This window comes from Strix uralensis, chromosome 9 (genome assembly GCF_047716275.1).
Source record: "Strix uralensis isolate ZFMK-TIS-50842 chromosome 9, bStrUra1, whole genome shotgun sequence".
Lineage (NCBI taxonomy): Eukaryota > Metazoa > Chordata > Aves > Strigiformes > Strigidae > Strix > Strix uralensis.
Window position 1 is genome coordinate 27,988,692 of NC_133980.1, and position 20,392 is coordinate 28,009,083.

The window sequence follows — 20,392 nt, forward strand, 5'->3', positions numbered from 1 at the left end:
TTAGACTATGATACTTATTTTTGTCCTCTAATTTATTTGCTGGTCAGGGGCTTTGAGAGACATTTTGTCATGCTTGCATTTAGCCTGATGTCTTGAAAAGAGGCAATCTGTCATTTTACGGAGAGCTATGTAATTCCATTTCAAGGGCTGGTTTTGAAAGGAGCATTCTTTCTGACAAATCTGGCTTACTCAGGGTCCCAACTGTTTCTCATCAGGCTGCTCCTCAGCAGTCAGAGGGTGTCATCTTTTAAGGCTTGTAAATAATCATCTTTGTGGTGTGCTGAGAATTCCTATGCTACTGCTGTTTCTGTCCTTTATGGATGTGCTTATCCAGCCAGCTGCAGTTACTAGACAAGCATTTTCCAAACTTGTGTGAGCATTTTATTTCTCAGGAAAATGAAAGAAACATCCTATAGAAACAGCGTTTGGTACTGAAGAACCAGTTTCAAAGTGTATGTCTACAGTATCTTCCTTTTTCCCAGGCAGCATGTCTAGTGTGCTGTGGTGGGAATACTGGTACAGATCTATGCAGTATATTTAATTTGATTTATATATGTTTTCTACACGGTATGATTTTGAGTGTTACAGAACTGATGATGTTGATAAGGAAAGTATAATAGTAGGCATACAGGTGGGAACTTGTGGACCACTTTGAATCTGACAGTTATGTTTCTAGGGTCCCTGCAGACTTAGACTGACAGTGCTTCAGTGGGTAGTGGTTGTGCTCAGTTTTATTTGAAGAGTCTGAAACCGCCATTTCAGTACAACCAAGATATAATTGGGCTTACCTTTGTGGTAGGTTCTTGCACGTAAAGTTAGGTATGTGTTAAAAGCTCCTCTAAGGGACAATGGACTTATACTTGCATTGACTGAAGATATTTTGTACTGCTTGCTGGTTTCTGCCTTCTTCAAACAGAGGATACCAGAAGATAGTCACAAAGCGAACCATCCCCCTTAGACTTTAAGTAGTAACACTGCTTTCATGGAACCTATCTTGTTGTACCTCTTCTGTGGTCACACAGTGTGTGTTTTTTACATCCAACTTTTTCATTTATATATTCTTGGATTTGAAAAAAAAATGTTCCAGGCGCGTGTTTAGATGACTGTATAGTAGTGTCTTGCATTTCTCAGCTATGGCAGTTGAAATGAGTATCAGTGCAGTGTTCCACACACGCCTGCAGGGAAAGCCGTGTGAAATACAAGAGGCAGCTTCATGGAGTGGGAAGAGAAGAAATTCCCATCTCAGTTCTAACGGAGCAACAGGTACCCCCTTCAGACAGTTATGAAGAAGCTACTTCTGCCTCTTGTTCTTCATGTCCTGTTAAACAAACATGCTTTAAGACAACGCGCAGCACTGGTTTTCACATCGTGCATCCCGAACATATGCAATCCCATTTTCGGTCTCTCAGTGGGTACTTACTTCCGAACCTAAATTTTCTGCAGGAGCCACATTTTGTTCTTTGCATATTCCCTTGCTTCAGTTTTCACCAGAATGGCTCTGTGGAAACAGAGAAGTCCGTAGAGGATTGTTCCTGTTATACTTTGCCTCGGTACATTTTTGATCACTTCTGTTATCTCCTAGACAATACTTAGTAGTAAATGCATATTCTTTCAGATGCAGTAGGGAACTTTGAGGTCGAATTGGCTAAGGACAAGTGATGTAATTCTTTGAAGCATTGTTTTTGTGCAGTGTCATTCATGTGTTGGGGGAAGAGCGTCCCGAGTCTCTTCTGTTGATACCTTGTGAACTGCAGGATAGGCTCTTTGTGGCTTGGGAGTGGAAAGCCTTATTCTTTAGCTTGCGGAATCTGACAGAAATTTGAGCAGGTTTAGGTGATGCTGAGAGGGTGCTGGGAGCACTACTCCATTTGTTGATTTCTCTCTTTGAAGAGGTAAGCTGAGGAATCTAATAGCTAGACAAGCTTTTCATAGTGATAGAAGATGCAATTGAAAGGCCTCAGACATCATTTGAGAATTTAGTGCTCTGTGAAGAGTGGTTTTCACTATAATAGGTGTGGTAGAGTCAGAGGGAAGAGTAGTGTAGCTACAGAAGGAAGAGAGGAAGATGCAATAGGAAGAAAGCGTGTTCCTGTCATAGAATAAGATACTCTCTCACTTTTGTTCTTGCTTTATAATGCAGCAAAAATACAAATCCATAGTACTATTTTTCACAAGTAAATTGTTATGCATTGTAACTTCTGGTCTCTTATTTAGAGGTGGGCTAAACTTCAGGAAATTAGGTATACCTAATATATTTGGTTAGCAGTCTTCAGCCTAATGGGGTTGTTTAATATTTCAAGCCTTGCAGTTGCCACTCTGAGCCTGTGAGAGAGGATTTATGATTAATGAATCTGTTTCAGTGCTGCCTTTCAGAAGGGCATGAAGCCACTTTTCTCCAAAATCCCTCTCTTGATGCCAGCCTTAGAGTAGTGGTACTGTTTCTGTGATGGTATCAAGCTGTAGGTAGGATGTGAGAGGAGAAACAACTTCTATCAGGCTAGCTGATGTAGCTGGAGAAAATCGAGTGAGTATTGGTCACAAAAGTCTTGAGGTCTGAATTAGAAGTGGCAAAATTCAAGCTGAGCACAGTTGAATACTCTGAGGTCATTAAGAGTTGAACTGAACTTTATTAACCAGTTAGACAAATGCAGAGGAGAGGTGGTTGCCTGTAAAGAAGAGCAAAATGTAGCAGGCGTCTGAGGGAGAAGTAGTCGTCACAGCCTTTGCAGGTGTGTGTGGGGTGTTAAGACTGAATTAGAGGTTGGGCCTGAGATGTGTGCCAAAGAATCAGCAATGCTACTGAGTTTGTGATTCTTAATATTTGGAGTTTGATTTAATTTTTTTTTTTGGTTCTAAGCTGCCAATTCAAATTGATTGGATTCGGCATTAAAAAAATTGAATTTACTTACTTTCCAAAACAAGCTCATTTTCAGTTTGCGGTATGGATCTATGTTCTTTTAGGCTGGCTCCCTGTAAAGGTTGACATTTCTGGTAACATTCAAAGGACAGAACCCTCTTTACCAATTCATTTGTCTACCAGATGATTAAAATGATTTCAGTATGTATGCTGTGTTACTGGTGCTGAACTGATAATTTAAATGTGTTGAGATTTTTGAATTTTTATTCTTTGGGAGTTGTAAAGTAGCAGAAAGGCTAGCTGGTAAAATTAGTTGCTAAAACATACTTCAAACATGCATTGTCTGAAATGTTCAGTAACTCCCCCATACTTAGAATGAGAGATATATTTGGATATAGATAACTTACGGAGTTTCTGTCCTAGTGAGCACTTACTAACACCCATTTAAAAAAGAAATTTAGGCATGATTAAAGCACATGGAAGCCAGTATATCATCTTAGCTGATAGCTATTTGGAACTAAAAACCTGAGGCTGTACTTTCACGCTGCCAAGACTTTAGATTGTAATAATCTAATGGGTAGTAGCTAGGTCAAATTAACAGATTTTGGTGATCCTTCAGTGATTGCTGGCTTAAGCTGAGGTGGACAGAGTGTCAAAATACAGGCTCACATCTGAAATCAGCTAAGCAGGTGCTGGAAGGCCATTTTAAGGTATTTTCCTGTACTGAATGAAACTTAAGAGTTCGCAATGTGAATGACTTGTGGTGGACAGCATTCTCTCGATAATGAGTGGTGGGCATAAAATGGGAGAATGGACAAAAAGAACTTGAAATCAAGAGACAGTGAGTGAAAAATAGTTCCAGAAAATGCAGTGTTACAGGATGCCTCTTTGCTTAATGAAATTTCATTTAATGTTTTCTTCAACTGTGGGATGTACAGCTAAATGCCACTACTTTGCTACTAATGCTACAGGCACTACTTCTTGGGGGGGGGGGGGCGGGGAGGATATTCTTGGGAGGGTGGGAACAGAGACATCTAAAAAAAAAAAGTAACAGTTACTTACATTTGATGGTTTGGGACATACACCTGAAGCGACAGTGATGAAGGCTGTTCTTTTCATGTAGTTTGGCTGTTTCAGGATAGCTGTGAAAAATGTATTTTGCTGATCTGGTGTCACAGAGCAGGAGATCTCTCAGGTTCTGAGAGTTCTGTTGAACTGCAGCTGTTTTCCCCACACCTCTCTTTGGATAGTTCTATGCCATTATGACCTAGTTTATTTAAATAGCAGAGATTGGTGCTGAAATTGAAATGCTGATAATACAGAGCTCTAGCTATGGTTTGTGTGGTTTTGGTTTTTTTAGTTTTAAAAGTTTACATAATAAAAGCTAGCCCATCCTCCACTGACTTCAAGCAGTTTAAATTTGAGCTACATCATTCTTAAAGTTGAGCAGGCAATTTTTCTGTTGTTTGGTAATCTCATATAAAACATGAGAGAGGTGGGAAAAGCAGCATCTCCCATTTTGTCAGTCAGCCTAGAGATTTGAAAGGAACCTGAGTTGAAACTGCAGGCAAAAACATGGAGAGCTTAAGTTGTTAAGGTTGATACAGAAGGCTAGCATGTGAGTTGGCTGACATAAGCTCTTACATGGCAGTAAAGACTTGGTATGAGAGGTTTCTTCAGTCTGTCTCACACACACAGAACAAGAGAAGTACTGGAAACCGGGATAGATTCAGGGTAGGAATAAGGTATAAATATTTGTAACTACAGGTATGGATCATTGAAACCACTTACCTTTCTATTTGGCAAGAAAACTTGTGACAAGGTAAGTTGCTTCTCCAAAGAGGATACTTCAGATAGTTCAAGCAGTTTCTGTGGATTTGTGATATGGACAAATTGGATTAAATGATCTCTTTTAGCATGATGTATGTTAAATTCTACTGTTCTGCATTGCTGTAATTATAGCCATATGCTATTTTTCTACAGCACTTGGATTTTATGCGGTGTCTGAGAGTACAGAATTAGGATTGGGAACACCCATGGATTTAGGGTTTCTTTGTTTAAATGTTGAGTTTGTTTAGTTTGCACTGTGTGTTAATTGTGTAACAGTTTCTAAGTGTTAAAACTCAAAACAAGTTGAGTAACAGTGTCTCTGTGTGCTCCTTTGTTCTTTCCTGTAAAATCATCTTTTTCTTTGTATCAACTGTTACTTTTTGAATGGGGTTAGAAATCTTGAAACTTTTCTGCCCAACCTGATGATAAATCAGCTTATTTTTAAGGTTAATGATTTCTGTGGTTTGCTTGATTTGGCAGGAGTTTTTCACATTCACTTGGTTGGACTAGTAATCATGTTAGTACAAACATGTTTGCTGCTGAAGGGGTGGGAAGGAACTCGTTTGGTAATTAACAGATATTCAAACTGTAGTAGTGTCCATCTTAGAAATTAATTTTGTCAGAATAATGATGGACATTTTAACATGCAAAATTTGTCATTAATTCCTGTTGTTGATGGTTTTGCATCTGTCCATAAAAATGGGACAGTGGGAGGAGGGGAGAAGGAAGAGGAGGAAAAAGCTGTAGGAAGCATAACTATCAAACCTTTAGCTCCACAGTTAGCTTCTGACTTGAGTCCAGCCAGTCCAGGTACCATTTGCTTATATGATACTGAAACTTAGAAACTCTCCTGAAGTTGGGGCAGACAGTTTTTATTTGAGCTATGACCTTGTATCAGCTACCTTTGCTTTTTAGATATTTGCATTTTGAGTTTTCAGAAACCTTTTCAGAATGATGCTTTGCGTCATTCTATTGTTGTAATTTTGATAGGCCTCTGGTAGATAAATAGTCTGACAATGCATTGTTTTGGATGCTTCCTCTGCGTGCGTAATTGTTTCGGAATCTCTTGTAACTATTTCATACTAAAAGTGAAAGCGTGGGCCTGAAGTGTCTAGGACTACTTTTCCTTCTGTTGTTCATCTGATATTTGATATCCTTCTCTGTCTAGGAACCTCTCAAATGTGGCTACCTACTCTATTTTCAAAAGACACGAGATGAGAAAATATCATGCAGGCTTTTTATTTTCTCCTCTTCTGTGTAGTTCCTATTGCTGTTTCCTCATCAAGTCACTCTAACTTATTTCAAGGTCTTTTGTGTTGCTTTGCTGGAAGGTGACATAGGAGAGCTCCAGGGCTTCTGATCAGAATTTTAAAATTTGTTATGTTTGTGCTTGGTTTACTGTATTTAAAAATGTAGGTAAAACCAAATTCTCACTGAGGAGTCCATGTATCCGTGTTGCTTTCTCGTGATCTCCTTTGCAGAAGAGGTGCAGGCGTGGGGGCTGGCTAGGGATGCTTGAGAGCTCTGTTCTTTCTCAACCGGGAAGTTCAGAGAGCTGCATGCTAACTACTGGACACTTCTGGTGGGTTTGCGGGAGGAGTCCCAAATTTAGAATCAACTTCATGAAGATGTTGAACTTCAGTAATTTCTGTGTAGAACAAAGTTCAGCATCTTAAGTTGCTTCTACAATAATGATGTATATTGACAGACTAGAATGCTAATTTTCTCAGGATTTAGACATTTCATAATATTAATGTTTATTGGCTAGGAATCATTAAAACTTAAAGGCCATATTTTACTTGCAAATTGTTATATTTAATATTGCTTCTTGCTTATCTGAAGTGGACTATATCTGGAGCCTTTAAACAATACACATTAAGCATTAACTTCATACACAACTGGCAGATTAGTTCCTCTTGTAACTCTTGTCGAGCTTCATTTGGATAGAAATTAGATTTTTTTTTGTGCTCCTAAAATATTTGAAACACTCATACTGTGCTAACACACTTACCAAACTAGCATGTATTGCATTTTATTTATAGCTAATTAATTGAACTGATTGCTTCTGGATTGCTGTGTTACAAGGATTGCTAGAGCTGATAAAGCTCACCTGATAATTTTTTTTCCTCTTTTCTAGAGTTTGTAGTAAGAAAATAAGTCTTTCTGCTTTTCCAGTCTCTAGTTTGTTTTGTAACTTAGAACTGAGTGGTCAAAGGATTGAACTGATGAAGCTATGTTCTTATTTCTTTAAGAAGCAATAAATGCTGGTTTAGCACTTCAGGAAGCAATATTTCTAAGCACTTAGCTAGGATCTCTTTGCCATATTTTATTGTTGGCAGCCTATATTATCCTACTGGAAAGTTTTTTCACATAAATTACTTTATTGCTTTGTAGTAAATGTAGGCATAGATATCAGCTATCAAGATTTTAAATATATGCATTAAAATTATTGTAATTCAGGTTATTTCTTTAAATGATGTTGAATGTAGTCTGGATCTAAGCTGTAAGATTTAATGCACAGGATATAAAAAAACCCCACCAACCAAAAAACACAAACCTCAAATGCATCTTAGGACCTCTGTCATATGAAAGCTTCCTGGTTCATCTTTTGGCTCTGTAGAAAGCTATGTTTATGAGGCTGAGTAAATAGTGCTGGAATGTACTAGGTACATGTAAGATCTGCATTTTTCTTCTGAAGCTGTTTACATGGTGCTGTTGCCTGGCAGTAGGGTTGATAACCTGCCTGGGAGCTTGGAGCTGAGCATTGAAAAACTGTGTATCTCCCTCTTCTGGATCATGGTCTTCTCACAGATTAGGCCTAGAATCATAGACTAGTAGTTCGTGAAGTTGTCATCTCTTTGTAATTGTGTTTTTGCTGGTGTTTCCTCTTCCTCGTTTCAAGGACTCCTTTTCACAGTAGGAAATGGGAGCAGTGTGCATGACATTTGGAAATAAAGTGGGTATCCAGTTTTGGAATACAGATTTGTGAGGTTTCTTTGTTACCTCTTGTAGAAGATGGTGATCTTCACTGCTTTTTTTTTCCTTGGATGAATCTCATGTCATCTTGGATCTGAAATCCGTCAAGCTCAAACTTGTTGGAGAGGACGTTTTCAAATAAGGGAGTTGCCCTCAGTTTTTCCAAGGTGCATGATTCACCAAGGACCTGGTAGACTAGGACAGCGCACGGTGGTATTTTACTTACAACATTAGGTTTCTTATCAGGAAAATCTCCATAAAATGCAGTGTGAAATCAATTGTTTTTCATAATAAATGAAAGAAAACGAGTCTACTATTATTCAACAATGGATTATGGCATTTTAAGGATATTCTTATTTCCATATCCAGCTGTTTCCTGTGTATTGAATAGGTTCATTTCTCTAAGTGGCAAATTTGAAGATAAGCATGGCACGGACTTGGGAGTGCTGAGGCATAATGCACACAAACATGGCGATCTTTGCTGAGTCCTGTCTCTCAATTTGAGTGTTATGGAACTTCGCCGTGTTCCTGCCACTTCTGAAAGGGTCTCTAAATCAAATTCTAATAGGCAGTACTTACTACATATTAAATGGTTATAAGGTTAGCAAAGCCGTTCTATTGTGGAGTTGGTGCAGGAGTCATAAATTTGTTGTTTTGTTTGGGATTTTTTTTCTCCTAAACACAAAATAATGTGTAAAATCACGTGAGCCAGAGCATTAAAACGTCACCAAGATCTGTTAATTCTTCAGAGTGCTTGGCAAATGCATTCTCTTTTAGCTTCTCAAGATGCTTTCACAGGTACACGATATGATGCGGCCTTTCTGATTACTTTGAGAGCTGGTGCCTAAGGATCACAGGGAGAGGTAGCCTTTTTAGAAGTCCTAGAGTGCCCTGAGCAGTTTAGTACCTGAACCTAGTATATCTGTTGGTACAGCTTCCATTCTTTTGAGACATCTGTTCATTGCTTCTGCCACTGTTTTGGACTGACTCTTGTATTTTAAAAGCCTTTAAAAATGACCCAGGATACTTTCATATCAAGCGTTCAGCATAGAAACCACTGAAGTTCTGTTTCTGAATTTAGTGAAATCTTCAAGTCCATTCCTTAAATTTCTTGGGCTTCCAGCTTAGGCTGTCTTCTGATCTTGCTCTTTCTCCTCTATCTCCTGTCTTGTGGTGTAAAGTTACCAAACTTACGGGAGATATAACAGAAAGGTCCAACATTTTCTGCTGGTATTCAGCTGTGTAAAACTGTGTTCTGGGTAGGCAGATTCCTGTTAAGTAATGGCTCGCTTGACAAGTCAAATAGTTTCCTAACTCTGCCTGCATTAAGAGATACACAGAACTGCAGTTCAGCATTTAGCTGCTTTTAATGCTGCTCCCTTGTTGGAGCTCCCAAGATCACCAGCCAAACTTGAGAAGTTAGACAGCCTCCATTTGCTCAAAATTCTTAGAGCTCTCTTCTGTGGCCCAGTAACTGTATGCAACAGGAGAGTGAGTCGCATGGAGAAACACTTCAGGAAGAACGGTCAGTGACCTTTTACTAACTGAGGTTTACAAAGGTTCTGTTTATGCCAGTCCTGTCTTGGCGAAGAAGTTTTTTATAACTAATGAAGTGAGTTTAATGCTTGCAACAACTGCTTATTGCGGTGGAATTTGCATGTTCAGTGGGTATGTGAGGACTGTGTAGCCTTCATGAAGGCCAGGATGGATCTTAAGAGATTTAGAGTAGCCCTGTTCTTTAAAATTTGCGGATGGCAGGTGAAACAGTGATACAGTGGCAAGAAAACCTGCTAACTTAAAGCAACCACTGAAGCTCCCAAATTATTTGAATGAGTTATGGGCATAGTTAGCCAATGATTAAATTATAATTTTTGCAACTACTAACACTATAATCAATCTAATTTTGGGTTTTGTTGATAAAGAATTATCTGAATTTGGACTGGTTTTGTTCTCTGCTCTTACAAAGGCCTCTACAACCAGAAAGTTTCTTAGAAACGTGTAGAAATGCATCCATCTTTTATTTTCTGAAACTGGTCATAAATTGCTAGCTTGCTTTCAGATTCTCTGGATGTTCATATATATTCAATATGTTCACATGAAGAAAAACAAGTCTTAAAAAGGTGGTGATGTTTTTTCAGATACAATAAGCAATTTTCTGAACAACAAGGTTGCAAACCACATGTTTTCATAGGACTTCTTCGTGTGCAATGAGTGTCCTCTTTCCAAAATGCTTCCCTTGTTCCTTTACCCTAGTATGAATGTCTTTAATGTATTTAACCTTGCAGTGACTCTCAGGCAGGAAAATGCTTTTGTTTCCACTTTATTCCTGGGGTTTTGACATACAGATGTTCAGGTATCCTGCTGAAATTCAGAAAAGGAAGCCTGTGGTGAAGAGGAGAGTGAAAGCCTGGTTTCTAGAGACTGGTGATAGTCCCTTGTTGCTTTTTTTTTTTTTCCCCAGCTTGTCTTTTCCTGCACCCAGTAGAATATTCAGTTAATATTTTAAATTATCAACATTTGATTTCCCAACCAATAGTTGTTTTTCCCTTTTAGAAGTCTAGTGAATATATGGGCACGAAGAACCAGTATATCTAGTTTTCCTCAATAATGAGACTACTTCATGTCTGGTGTGCATGTGAGATAGTTTGGGTTTTTGCTTACTTCCTTAAGCTGGGATGTAATGGAATCCCAGAGCTCTGGGGTATTCATCTGTGGGCTGTGGAAACTGTGCCCTGAAGCACTACTCAGTCCTGTAGATGCAGCATGGACATGTGGAAGACTACTTGATAAGCCTTCATGGAAATAGTAAATTCTATAGATTAAGCCCTCAGTACCTCAGCATAATTTACCAGGGTTTGTTTTTCTTTCTGGATTTACAGAGATATGAAAAATGCTGTAATTGGAAACAACAAACAAAAAGCCAACTTGATTGTTTTGGGAGCAGTTCCAAGGTATGTCCTTTGCTACTCTCCTTTTCACTGATTCACAACAGGTCTGGAATAATGATCCTTAGATCAGAGGCACTTTTTTTGTTTTAACTTTGATTGTAGTTGACTGCATACTTTCTTTAATGTAACTGAGAGAGACTTTGAAATATCTGTTAAACTCATGTATTACAGAACAGGCTGTTGAGTAATGTTTTTAATTTAGAATTTCATAGAATTCTCTAAAGTAGTCTTGGTGATTTTTTTTTTATTAAACTTTTATCAGCTCGGGAATGAAATCTAATTTCCGACATTGATGATATTAATGATAGATGAAAGTGGTTGTATCTTAATCCTGTTCTTCAGCCAATTGCCTGGTGAGTTCACAAGTGAAAATGTGTAAGGTTATGTTAAAAATATAATATAAAAATATTAAAAAACATCTGAGATAATCTGCTTGTCTTCTCCATCTGCTTCAGAGGATAAAAAACCCATTGATCATACTTTATTGCTGAATTATTGCTTCAGCTGATGTTAACATTTTCTGGATCCTGATTCCACTAGTACAAATTTAAAAGGTAACTTTAGCTACTGGATTGCTCACTACAGCTTTCATTTCACCGTTCTTCTCCTGCAGCTTTCTTTCAGCCACAATTTGCAGCAATGGAGAAGGAAAACATTGAGCACTGCATTACATGTGCAAGCAGTATGGGACCCGCCTATGATCCTTTTGCTTAAATGGCAACTAAGTCCCAAAAAGTCCTGCTTGAGAAAGCTTCTTCTGGCTTGTCAAAAAATGCGTTTTATTTGCAGGGAATATCTTCTCGTTACAGATTGAGTTTGTGTCAAGGACAGCCCTTTAAATTTTGTAGGGATTAGCTGTGGGGAAACCCCCTCTACAAAACCTGCTGAATTATCTTCCGTTTTGACCAAATATAAACAGGTGAAGAGAAGACTTCACATGAGACGAGAAGGTCGAAGTGGACATTTGTTGAAGATTATGCAAGGTTTAAGGCATTTTTTTTCAGTAACAGGCTCTAAGGGATTCTTGTGACTACCATTGATTCTCATGGTTCCCATTTTAAAAGCAACAGAATGTCTCCAACTTCCAAATCTAGAATCTGCCTGTTCTTAAATTTTGTAGGACTTCATGTTCCTTCAGTTATTGTGCTTTCCACTGTTACTTGTTCTGTGCCCAGTAATGAAAATCCAACAGGTTTTTTTTCCTGTTGTTAATGCCTTCTGGCTGTCCAAGTAAATTGTATGGTTAATCTATAACCACAAATAAATGACAACGTTTGGAAAATCTTAAAAGGTAAACTATCACACTTGTCCTCATTTCAGTACAAGTTATCCTCAACTGACAGGAAATCTAATGTCAAGGCTTTTCAGACCAGAGGTACAGATGAAGGTAAATTGGCTGGGTTTTTGTGAGAAAAGACAATTCTCACTGGCTAAAAATTAAGTGGCATCATCTACTCTCAAGTGCCTTTCTGAAGGTTTTAGAATTTCCTTAAGGTGTTGCAGACAGACTTAAATATAGACCATTTGGATTAGAGAACTCTTTCTGTTCTCTCTAACATGGTGGTGGGAATTCATTGGCTTTTTTGACATGTCTTCTAATTTGTGAAATGGGCGCTGAAGCCATTGGAGTATGGGAACCTTTGGAATTCCAGTCTGCAATGTCAAACCTTTGCCTCAATAAGAATTGGAGTAAGCAAGCTAGCATTCTTTGTTTTCAGTCTCCTCTGAAAAGTTAATGAGGAGAACAGTTTTCACAGAGTTAGATTACAGTCTCCCAAGGGAAGTTGATTCTTTTCTATAATGGCACGGGGATTGTTAGAATTCTGCTGTTGCTGCTTTGTCCTGTGGTTCAACTTCTTGTTATTTCTTGCTTCTCTCTTCTTCCCCAAGTACTCTTCCAGCAAGCTTCCAGAAGAGACCCTTTAGACCCAGAGAACCCCTTCAGATTTCTGTCACTTAGTGGAAAAGAAAACAGTATGTTCAAATATTAGAACAGACTCATATGAGGCTTGGAAACAAGTGTAGGAAGTGTCCTTTGTTTGAATTGGGCCAAATACTGCCGGTAGGTATGAAGTACCCCTATTATTTTAAAATATTAGACTGCTGCTTGGTTGGAAAGAAATGCAAAATCCTTTGAAGATCTCCATACAAGAAGAAAACGCTGGGGAAGAATGGCTGAATCACTGTCATTTCTAGGCCAGTGGCCTCCCGAGTCTGTCAGCTGACTGCTTAGTAGTGTCATCTTTAGAAAGGGAGATATAGCTATACCTTAAATGAAATTTTTTTTGTCCCTTTGAAGTTCAGTCTGACCTATGGTCACTTCTTGACCACTTGTTCCGAAGAGGGTGCTAAGAAAAACAAAGTTGATTGAAGAAAGCTTGCAGGATTGCCATGTCTGGACTTAAGAACCATACAAATGTGTACACAAACATGGTCCTAGATGTTAAGAATACAAATGTAGCCAGCCTGTATGTGCATTTTGTTTCTTAAGAAACAATTTTCTGTATCTCTTCATCTCTGCAGAATGAGAGTTATTCCTTTACATTCTCATGAAATGCTGGCTGTAGGACCTCTGTCAGGACTGCAGAAATTTTACTTTTTGAAACTGTTACTTTGTAGTAGCAGTCCCAGAAAATAAAATTTCTAAAGGTCAGGGGGGAAAAAAGGTATACGAATGCCATAATACCAAGTTCTTTCAGTGGCAGGCCAACTTTAAACAAAAAGTCAGCCTTGCCTAAAAATAATTTACTACTTGTACTGTCCTTCAGTTTTCTAGTTTTTTTTCCTTCTACCCTGTATAAGTGCTAGCAGAGAATGAGCAAGTCTGTAATAAACACTGATGTGCTCTGTCATTTGACAGATTTATAGGAACAAATGCTGCAGCTCTTGTGCCTATCAATGTCAGACACCTCTTCAGAGTCCAAGTTCAGTATTTAAAGCTCTTTCTCAGTTGCTCTTACCTCCTAAATTGCAGGAAAATGATTGGAGTCCTCAGTTCACATGTAAATTGTTCTTTTCGAAGTCATCTTGATAGGACTTCTGATGTAACAAAACAATGTTCATTTAGTAGTAGTTAGTGTGTAGTGCTCCTGGCTCCCAATTCACTGAGCTGTAATCGAAGCCCCTTTCTGGTGGAGTTTATAATAGTCCAGAAAAACACTTGTTTACTGTGGAATTCAGGCTGACAATCACATTGTCATCGTATTCATTGCCACTTAATAACAACTAAGGCATAGGAGAACTAAAGACTCTCATTTAAGTGGTCACCAGGACCACCCAGCTACCTTGCCATTCTTTGACATAACTTCAGAAGCCAAGTGGTCTGTCCCTGCCCGCTCTGCGGTACTCTTTCTGAATTCTGCAGTAAACAGTCTAAAGCCTCTGGCTTACAGAGATGGAATTGGAAGAGAAAAGCTTTCAGTGAAATGAACACAAGAGTAAGTTCTTGATAACTCTGTTTTGCACGTCTGTGGACCACTTTGTGATACCCTGAAAGATACGGCATTCAGTGGTTTGTAATCCAGTCAACAACTGGGCCTTTCCAGCCTGTGACATATTTCCTGTCTTCCTCTTCCTTCATCTGGTGGATGGCAGAGCGTAGAGAAGGTAATGTTAGATTCCAGTCATCAGAGCATAGCTTTGTCTTCCTGTACATTGTAGTTACCTGTTAAAGCACTGACCTGTGCTATTTTGTCAAAAATGTCAGCTGAATCAAGTTATTGCTTATCATTACTAATCATTACTGAGAGTTTAATATTTAAACTCTAATCCACTTCAGAGCTAGTTTCTCATTAAGAGCTTCAGTTATTCCTTTGCTCCAAAATGAATACAGAGTTTTGAAAATCAGATCTTAAACCTAACCATCCAAGACCTTTAACAAAAATATTAAATCATTCTTGTCACTTAGCAAAAATGATTTTCTAGCTTCCAGCTGCTTGTTCTCCAGAGTCTTAAGGTAGTAAAGTCAGTTGTTTGGAGCTGTAGCATGGTAGTGTACTTCTTCCCAAAGCTAAAGAGGTGCACCTCAGAGAACTTTATATAGTTAATTTTCACCTTTCCCTAAGTCATTTATTGGGCGTTCTGTTTAACTCTTGATTTTTTTTTTATTATTTTTTAATTCTTTGGAGCATGTTTTAAATGACATGTAGAACAGCTGATGAACTCTTATCCATTCCATCATTTGAAATTTGAGTTTGACAAAGTATATTGTTAGATTGTCTGTGAAAGTGAAAAGTAGTAAGAATTTGTTGGGGTTTTAACTTGTTTCTAGTGCCATGAACACACCAGCATGGACACCTATGAAATTTTATGTTTCAATTTATTGTTAAACATAATCAAATTCCTTCAGGCAGTGTTCTTTCAGAGTCTGCCAAAAAATTAGGCTGCTGCTTTGATAACTGTGTAACCTACTAATAAGATGAGAAGGTATCTCCATTAATTGGAAGGTTCTGTTACATCCCAACATCTGTCAGCTAAGGAAAAGGATTTTATATAAGCTGGTGTCCACATTAAATACAAGAAAAGTATCCATAAAGAAGATTTTGCATGCAGTACTGTCTGGCAAACACTGGAAAAATGAAAACTGATGTACTGATAAGTAAGTGGAGGAATTCACGTGTTTGTGATAACGTTTGAAACATTTGAGTATGTGTGCCTTTTGTTTCAAGATTTAAAAAGAAAACTCAGGTAGATGGTTTTGCATAGCTCGCAAGTATCCTGATCAGTCATTTGTTTAAATGCATGGTATTACCAATTTGTAGATGACCCACGATGTTGATACTTCATCCTGCGTGGAGCTTAGCAGAAGAGCACTCTTACATGTTGGATTCTTTCATGCTGGGATGCTGACTGCTGGGAGAGCAGCTGCAGGACTGCAGGGTGAAAAACTACCCTGCTGCTTTCAGCTTTTCTTGGAGTTACTCAGATAAATGTCAGATAACATTCGTAGTTAAGCAGTTAATTTACTGTTTAAGTAGAAGATAAGTAACAAAGTCGCTATGTTTGGGTATTTAGGAATAAAGAGGCATGTGCGTATAGCAAGTATTGCTTTAGTTTAACACCAGGAAAGTATGTATGTCTGTTTGTGTCCTGGAAAGCTTGACCTCATGGCTGGAATATTGAGCAACTCGCTCTAGCTGCTCCTACTTTGAGCCGTGGGTGGACCAGATGACCTCCAGAGGTCCCTTCCAACATCATCTATTCTGTGATTCTGTAATCTGATTTAATGAAGAACTGCCTTTATATGTCTAGTTTTTCCTTGGGGCTATCCTTGAACTCAGGCACTCACTCTAGAATTTCTTTTAATTAGTGTCTTTTATAATGCTACTCCTAAAGGACTGGTCATCCTTTAACTGTAGGAATGCAAGACAGAACCATCTCCTGTACAGACAGGATATGTTAGCACTGGCCTGAGTATTCAGCTCTAAATCCATTGTTAGCTAGTATAAAGAAACACCCCCTTACGAGGAGGGTGTGGTTTCAATGAAAGTCTTAAGTCCTTAATTTATAACTTTATATTGTATGCTGAAATTATGCATGACATGTATTTGTGCAAATATGTTGTGCATGGTTCATGTGGTCATGCAAATCTCTTTAATTACTGGCTGGTTAGGATCAGACACATAGCAGTACTGAACCCAGTGCTATTCCAAAATGGTTTTAGACAGAGGTTCTCCAAACCACCTTAGGAGGAGGTATGCACTGATCCATGAACCTGATCCTGAATTTTGATAAAGAAGGAACAGCATAGTAATGGATTAGGAGTTAACTTGCTTAGATCTGACATGACTTTTTCTTCTTTGTACCTGGGGCATTAAAGCTGTTGAACTGTTTCAGAGAGCAAACAGCCATCAGTTTTCACTACAGTCTAAGGCTGAGCTACTGGTCAGATGTGATTAGGCTTAGCAGTGACAGCAGATAATTTTTGGAATGTTTTCTAGTTTCTAATCTTAAGGTAGCCACCAAAAGAGTTCTCTTGTTGGAAAAGTTCTGGTATTGTGAAGCGGCAAGGGCCAATGAATGGTGGAAACTGGTATGAGAAATATTTAACCTCTGTGTGTTTTTCTTCCCTATTATCTGCGTATCTGACAGTAAATGATGTCTGCTGTTGACTGTTTTTGTATCTGATGGTTTATTTACTTAGTTTCTTTGTTAAATAATTAAAAAAAAAAAATCCATAGTAGCTGGGGATTGGTTTTTTTTTGGTAAAGGATGAAGAATATTTCAGGGTTGCCAGTTTTGATGAATCATATAAACCCAGGATTCAATACAGTAGTAAAAATATGAAGAACTGCACCTTTGGGGGATTTCTAGATTCACCACACACGCTTTTCTATGAGGAAAAGGGAGCAGCCAGTTACTTTCATGACATGGAAGAGGGAGAAGAAATCTCATTGTGGAAGACCTTACCCCTTTTATGGAAAGGAGATGGTAACTCCTTCCCATCTAATTTGTCCGTGCAATGCCATTTGTTAAAGAGAGAATAAAACCCAAACCATTCTTAAGCATGAGAGGATGAAGCATGTTGCAGTCGCTCCTGCGTGAAGAAAGATTCCTAGTTTGAGGCCTAGAGAGTGAACAACTCCAGAAATGTTAGTGAAGTGACAAAAATGAAGCTGGCAATGTTGTTATTTTTTGTGGTTTGGGTGATAAACTGGACTTGATATGCCAGATAACCTGTCTTAATATGTGTGATAAAATCTTTGTTTCTAACAGGAATGAACAATGTTGAGAAAAAAGCTGTGAGGAACAAAAAAAACCATAAATAATTTAAGCTCAAGAAAATTTATGCTAATTTTGAGTATCAGATTTGGGTGTTGTAACTTTTTGTCCTAGACTTTAAATACTTACCAATAAAGGGATCAAAGTCTTTTTTTAGGATAGTGAAATTGCATTTTATGGAAGGTTAGGAATCTGTTATGTTTCCCTTGGTCAGCTGATATTCTGGAGAACAGAAACTTTTTAAAACTGGAAAACAGTATTTCTGAAGAAGAGTTGGTTTGATTGATCTAACAAAGCCATAGGTCTATCAGTAATCATTATATGAATTGTTTTGGCACAAGATGTCTCAGAGCTGTAGAAGAAAGTGTTGTGTGTCTCTTCTCCAGAAGAGAGACCTCATGTGCTTAGTGATGCACAAAATAATTACGATCTTCTTAGCTTGTTACATCTTTTATAAAGTAGTTTTTGACAAGATTGTGTCCAAAGCCAGAAAATACTAGGATATACTCAAGTTCCAATATCCAGTTTGCCCTCCAGTGTTGGTACCTTTTCAACTTGACCTGTTTCAGTGGGAAAGCATTTGGATGCACAGCACAAATGTGTGATGGAGTTGGGGTTTTTTGCAGGTTGAGGTTTACTTCTTAGAGAAGAGTTGCTGAATATGCAACATGCTAGCACCTTGTTGCCTGATGCTACCTTCCATTTTAAACATAATCTGATGAAGTGATCACTGAGGTTCAAATGGACCTTCAAGCTTCATGCCTGTGTTTTGAGCTTTTTTTCTTTGTTTTTTGCTGGGCATCTTTCTTCTCTGAAATTAGTATTTCTGAAGTAATCTTGTTCCTAATCCCTCCATGCTCAGTAACAACTCCTTTCTTGCTTTCCTTTGTCTGAAAACTTTTGTTGGTAAAAGTGCAAGCTTTGTGACTTGCATGTCCTCTTTCTGTTGTCTTTGGATTAGAACTTTGTTACACCAGTGAAAATGCCTTTGGTTGCTCTGCAAGCAGTGTATGTAAAGGAGCAGGTGAAAAGCCAAGTTGATTTAACAGGTCTCTTCCTCTCACAAAGGGTTAGCTCACAGAACCCTCCCTCTATGTATCTGATCATATCCTCCTGCCACTTCTTGTGTTGATGTTTGTGTGACTGCCCAAAAAACTGCTTCAGCTCAATAATCACAGAAAAACTAACTTTCACCAAGAAGCAAGTATTGTTCTGTTGAGTTAAAAAAAATGAACAGATGAGCACAGACATAGGAGAGAGCAAGACTGCCCCATAGTGATAGAGAAATGTGTGTATATCTGCACCTTGCAGTGTTGAAAGGCTGCTGGTGGTGACAATGTAATGACTCTCCACCAATGGAAGTATTGAAAGACAAGTGAGACAGTAATGATGTAATGATTGATCCTGCCTTGGAGCAAGATCAGTGACTAGAAGATCTGTCAAGATTCCTTACAGTTCTGGTTCTGTGGTCCTTGGTTCCCACCTCCTAAATTGACTGCTGACTACAGAAGGTGTCAGGTGTGGAGATCAACTTGTATTGCATGGCCACTGCTGATGGTGTTAATAAGAAGTGTACTAGTTATCAATTATGCACGTCTTCTGAAACATTCATGATCTCTGGCATGTTAGCAGCTTTCTCTCAAGAACTTGGACAGTACTCTTGGACATAGTATTACTAGGTCTGTCACGCATATTAATGAGGTGTTTTGTCCACACTCCTTGGACACACTTACAAGGGCAAGGCACAGTTGTTTCCTGATGCCTTGTCCAGTTGTTGGCTGCACTCCGCATTGGGATTTTCTGTGTCATGTACTCCCTAGGATAGGGATCGGTGCCCAGACCTAGTGGTTTGTGCGCTTAGGTGAAGTAGCTTCATCTGCAGTGCTGGAATTTGTAAAGGTTTCCTTTGCTCTAGAGTGGTGACAGAGGTAGAAGGCAGAGGTCCTAATGGGCCTCCTTTGTGGTTTGTCCTTGCTTTCTTTCTTCAAAGCCAGTCAGGAGTCGGGGCCCATTTACATAAGTATGTGTCTCTTTATGAGGAATAACCCTCACCAAGAGGGTTATTTATAACTGGAATAAGAATTTTTCTAGTGCTATAAAATATTTGAGCCTGTGTCACACTAAACTGAATCAGAATTGACTGTGTAAGTTAAAAAGCTTTGCATGTTTTTAGTGTAAATTTATCTCTGTTGGGCTTCAGGGGTTGTGTGTTGCTCTCATGTATTCTAGTATAAATGGCTGCAAAGAAAGGATATATTTATTTTTTGCTCAATGGCTTGTGGAGTGGTCTTAAGGGGGAACAACAGAATAAATGTAACTCATACAGACTGCAGATTTGACAGTGCTAATGCACTTGGACGTGAGGTTTTTTATCTGGTAACAAAAAGGGGATACTGTAGCAACTTCAATATCCATCAAGTTACTCTAACAGTGTGCATGTGAACAACTTTTAGAGAGCTGGTAGCACCTTGGGATAAGAACTAGGAAGAGGGTTAGAGTTATATGCTGAATGAAAGTATTCATGTTATAAAAAGGTGAATCAGACTGCACTGGCTCAGTGTAGACTAGCAAGAGTTATTTTCAAATGGAACTGATTATTAAAGAGAAAGATGAGGAAAAACAATCGTAGTCCTTATTTGCTGTTACATGAAAAATGTTGTGTGGTTTGTTGTTTTTTTTTTTAATTCAGACCTCTTACAGCTCAGTAGAAATTACAGTGCTCCAACACTGGATTTAGTTAAGGGAACAGAAATCAGATTGGATGCAAGTCATGTGATGCATATAGAACAAATCATAGAATATTAATGTAGGTGAAGATATCTAAGCATTAGAAGAAGTTATTAGAGCTATAAGCTGAGACTCCTTTGCTTCCCTACTGCTGGCAGCACTATAAGACTGTAGAAGTGGAAGGGGGTTTTTCTCTGTAATCCACATGTCAGTGGAGTGCTTGTGTTACCATCTCCTTTACAGATATTAAGTAGTTGGAACATTTTCAGTAGTATAGTTCAAAGCTGAGTCCTACCATTGCATTTCTTGACTTCTTTTTTTTTAAAAAACTGAC

The 20,392-nt window shown here is 38.5% G+C and overlaps 1 protein-coding gene across 9 annotated transcripts in view; it reads left to right on the forward strand.

The window, feature by feature from the left end:
- ARMC8 (armadillo repeat containing 8) overlaps window positions 1-20,392 on the forward strand; it is an 80,346-nt gene that overhangs the window by 5,619 nt on the left and 54,335 nt on the right. For 7 of the 9 annotated variants that reach the window (XR_012630039.1, XM_074877941.1, XM_074877944.1 and 4 more), the window contains exon 3: window positions 10,543-10,614. The exons of the other annotated variants lie outside the window; for them this stretch is intronic. Coding sequence is in view for 6 of the 7 variants with exons in the window: in XM_074877941.1 (XP_074734042.1) it covers window positions 10,543-10,614 (72 nt within the window). In the remaining variant the exon portion in view is untranslated. The remainder of the gene's footprint in view (window positions 1-10,542; window positions 10,615-20,392) is intronic. 9 annotated transcript variants of the gene reach the window in all.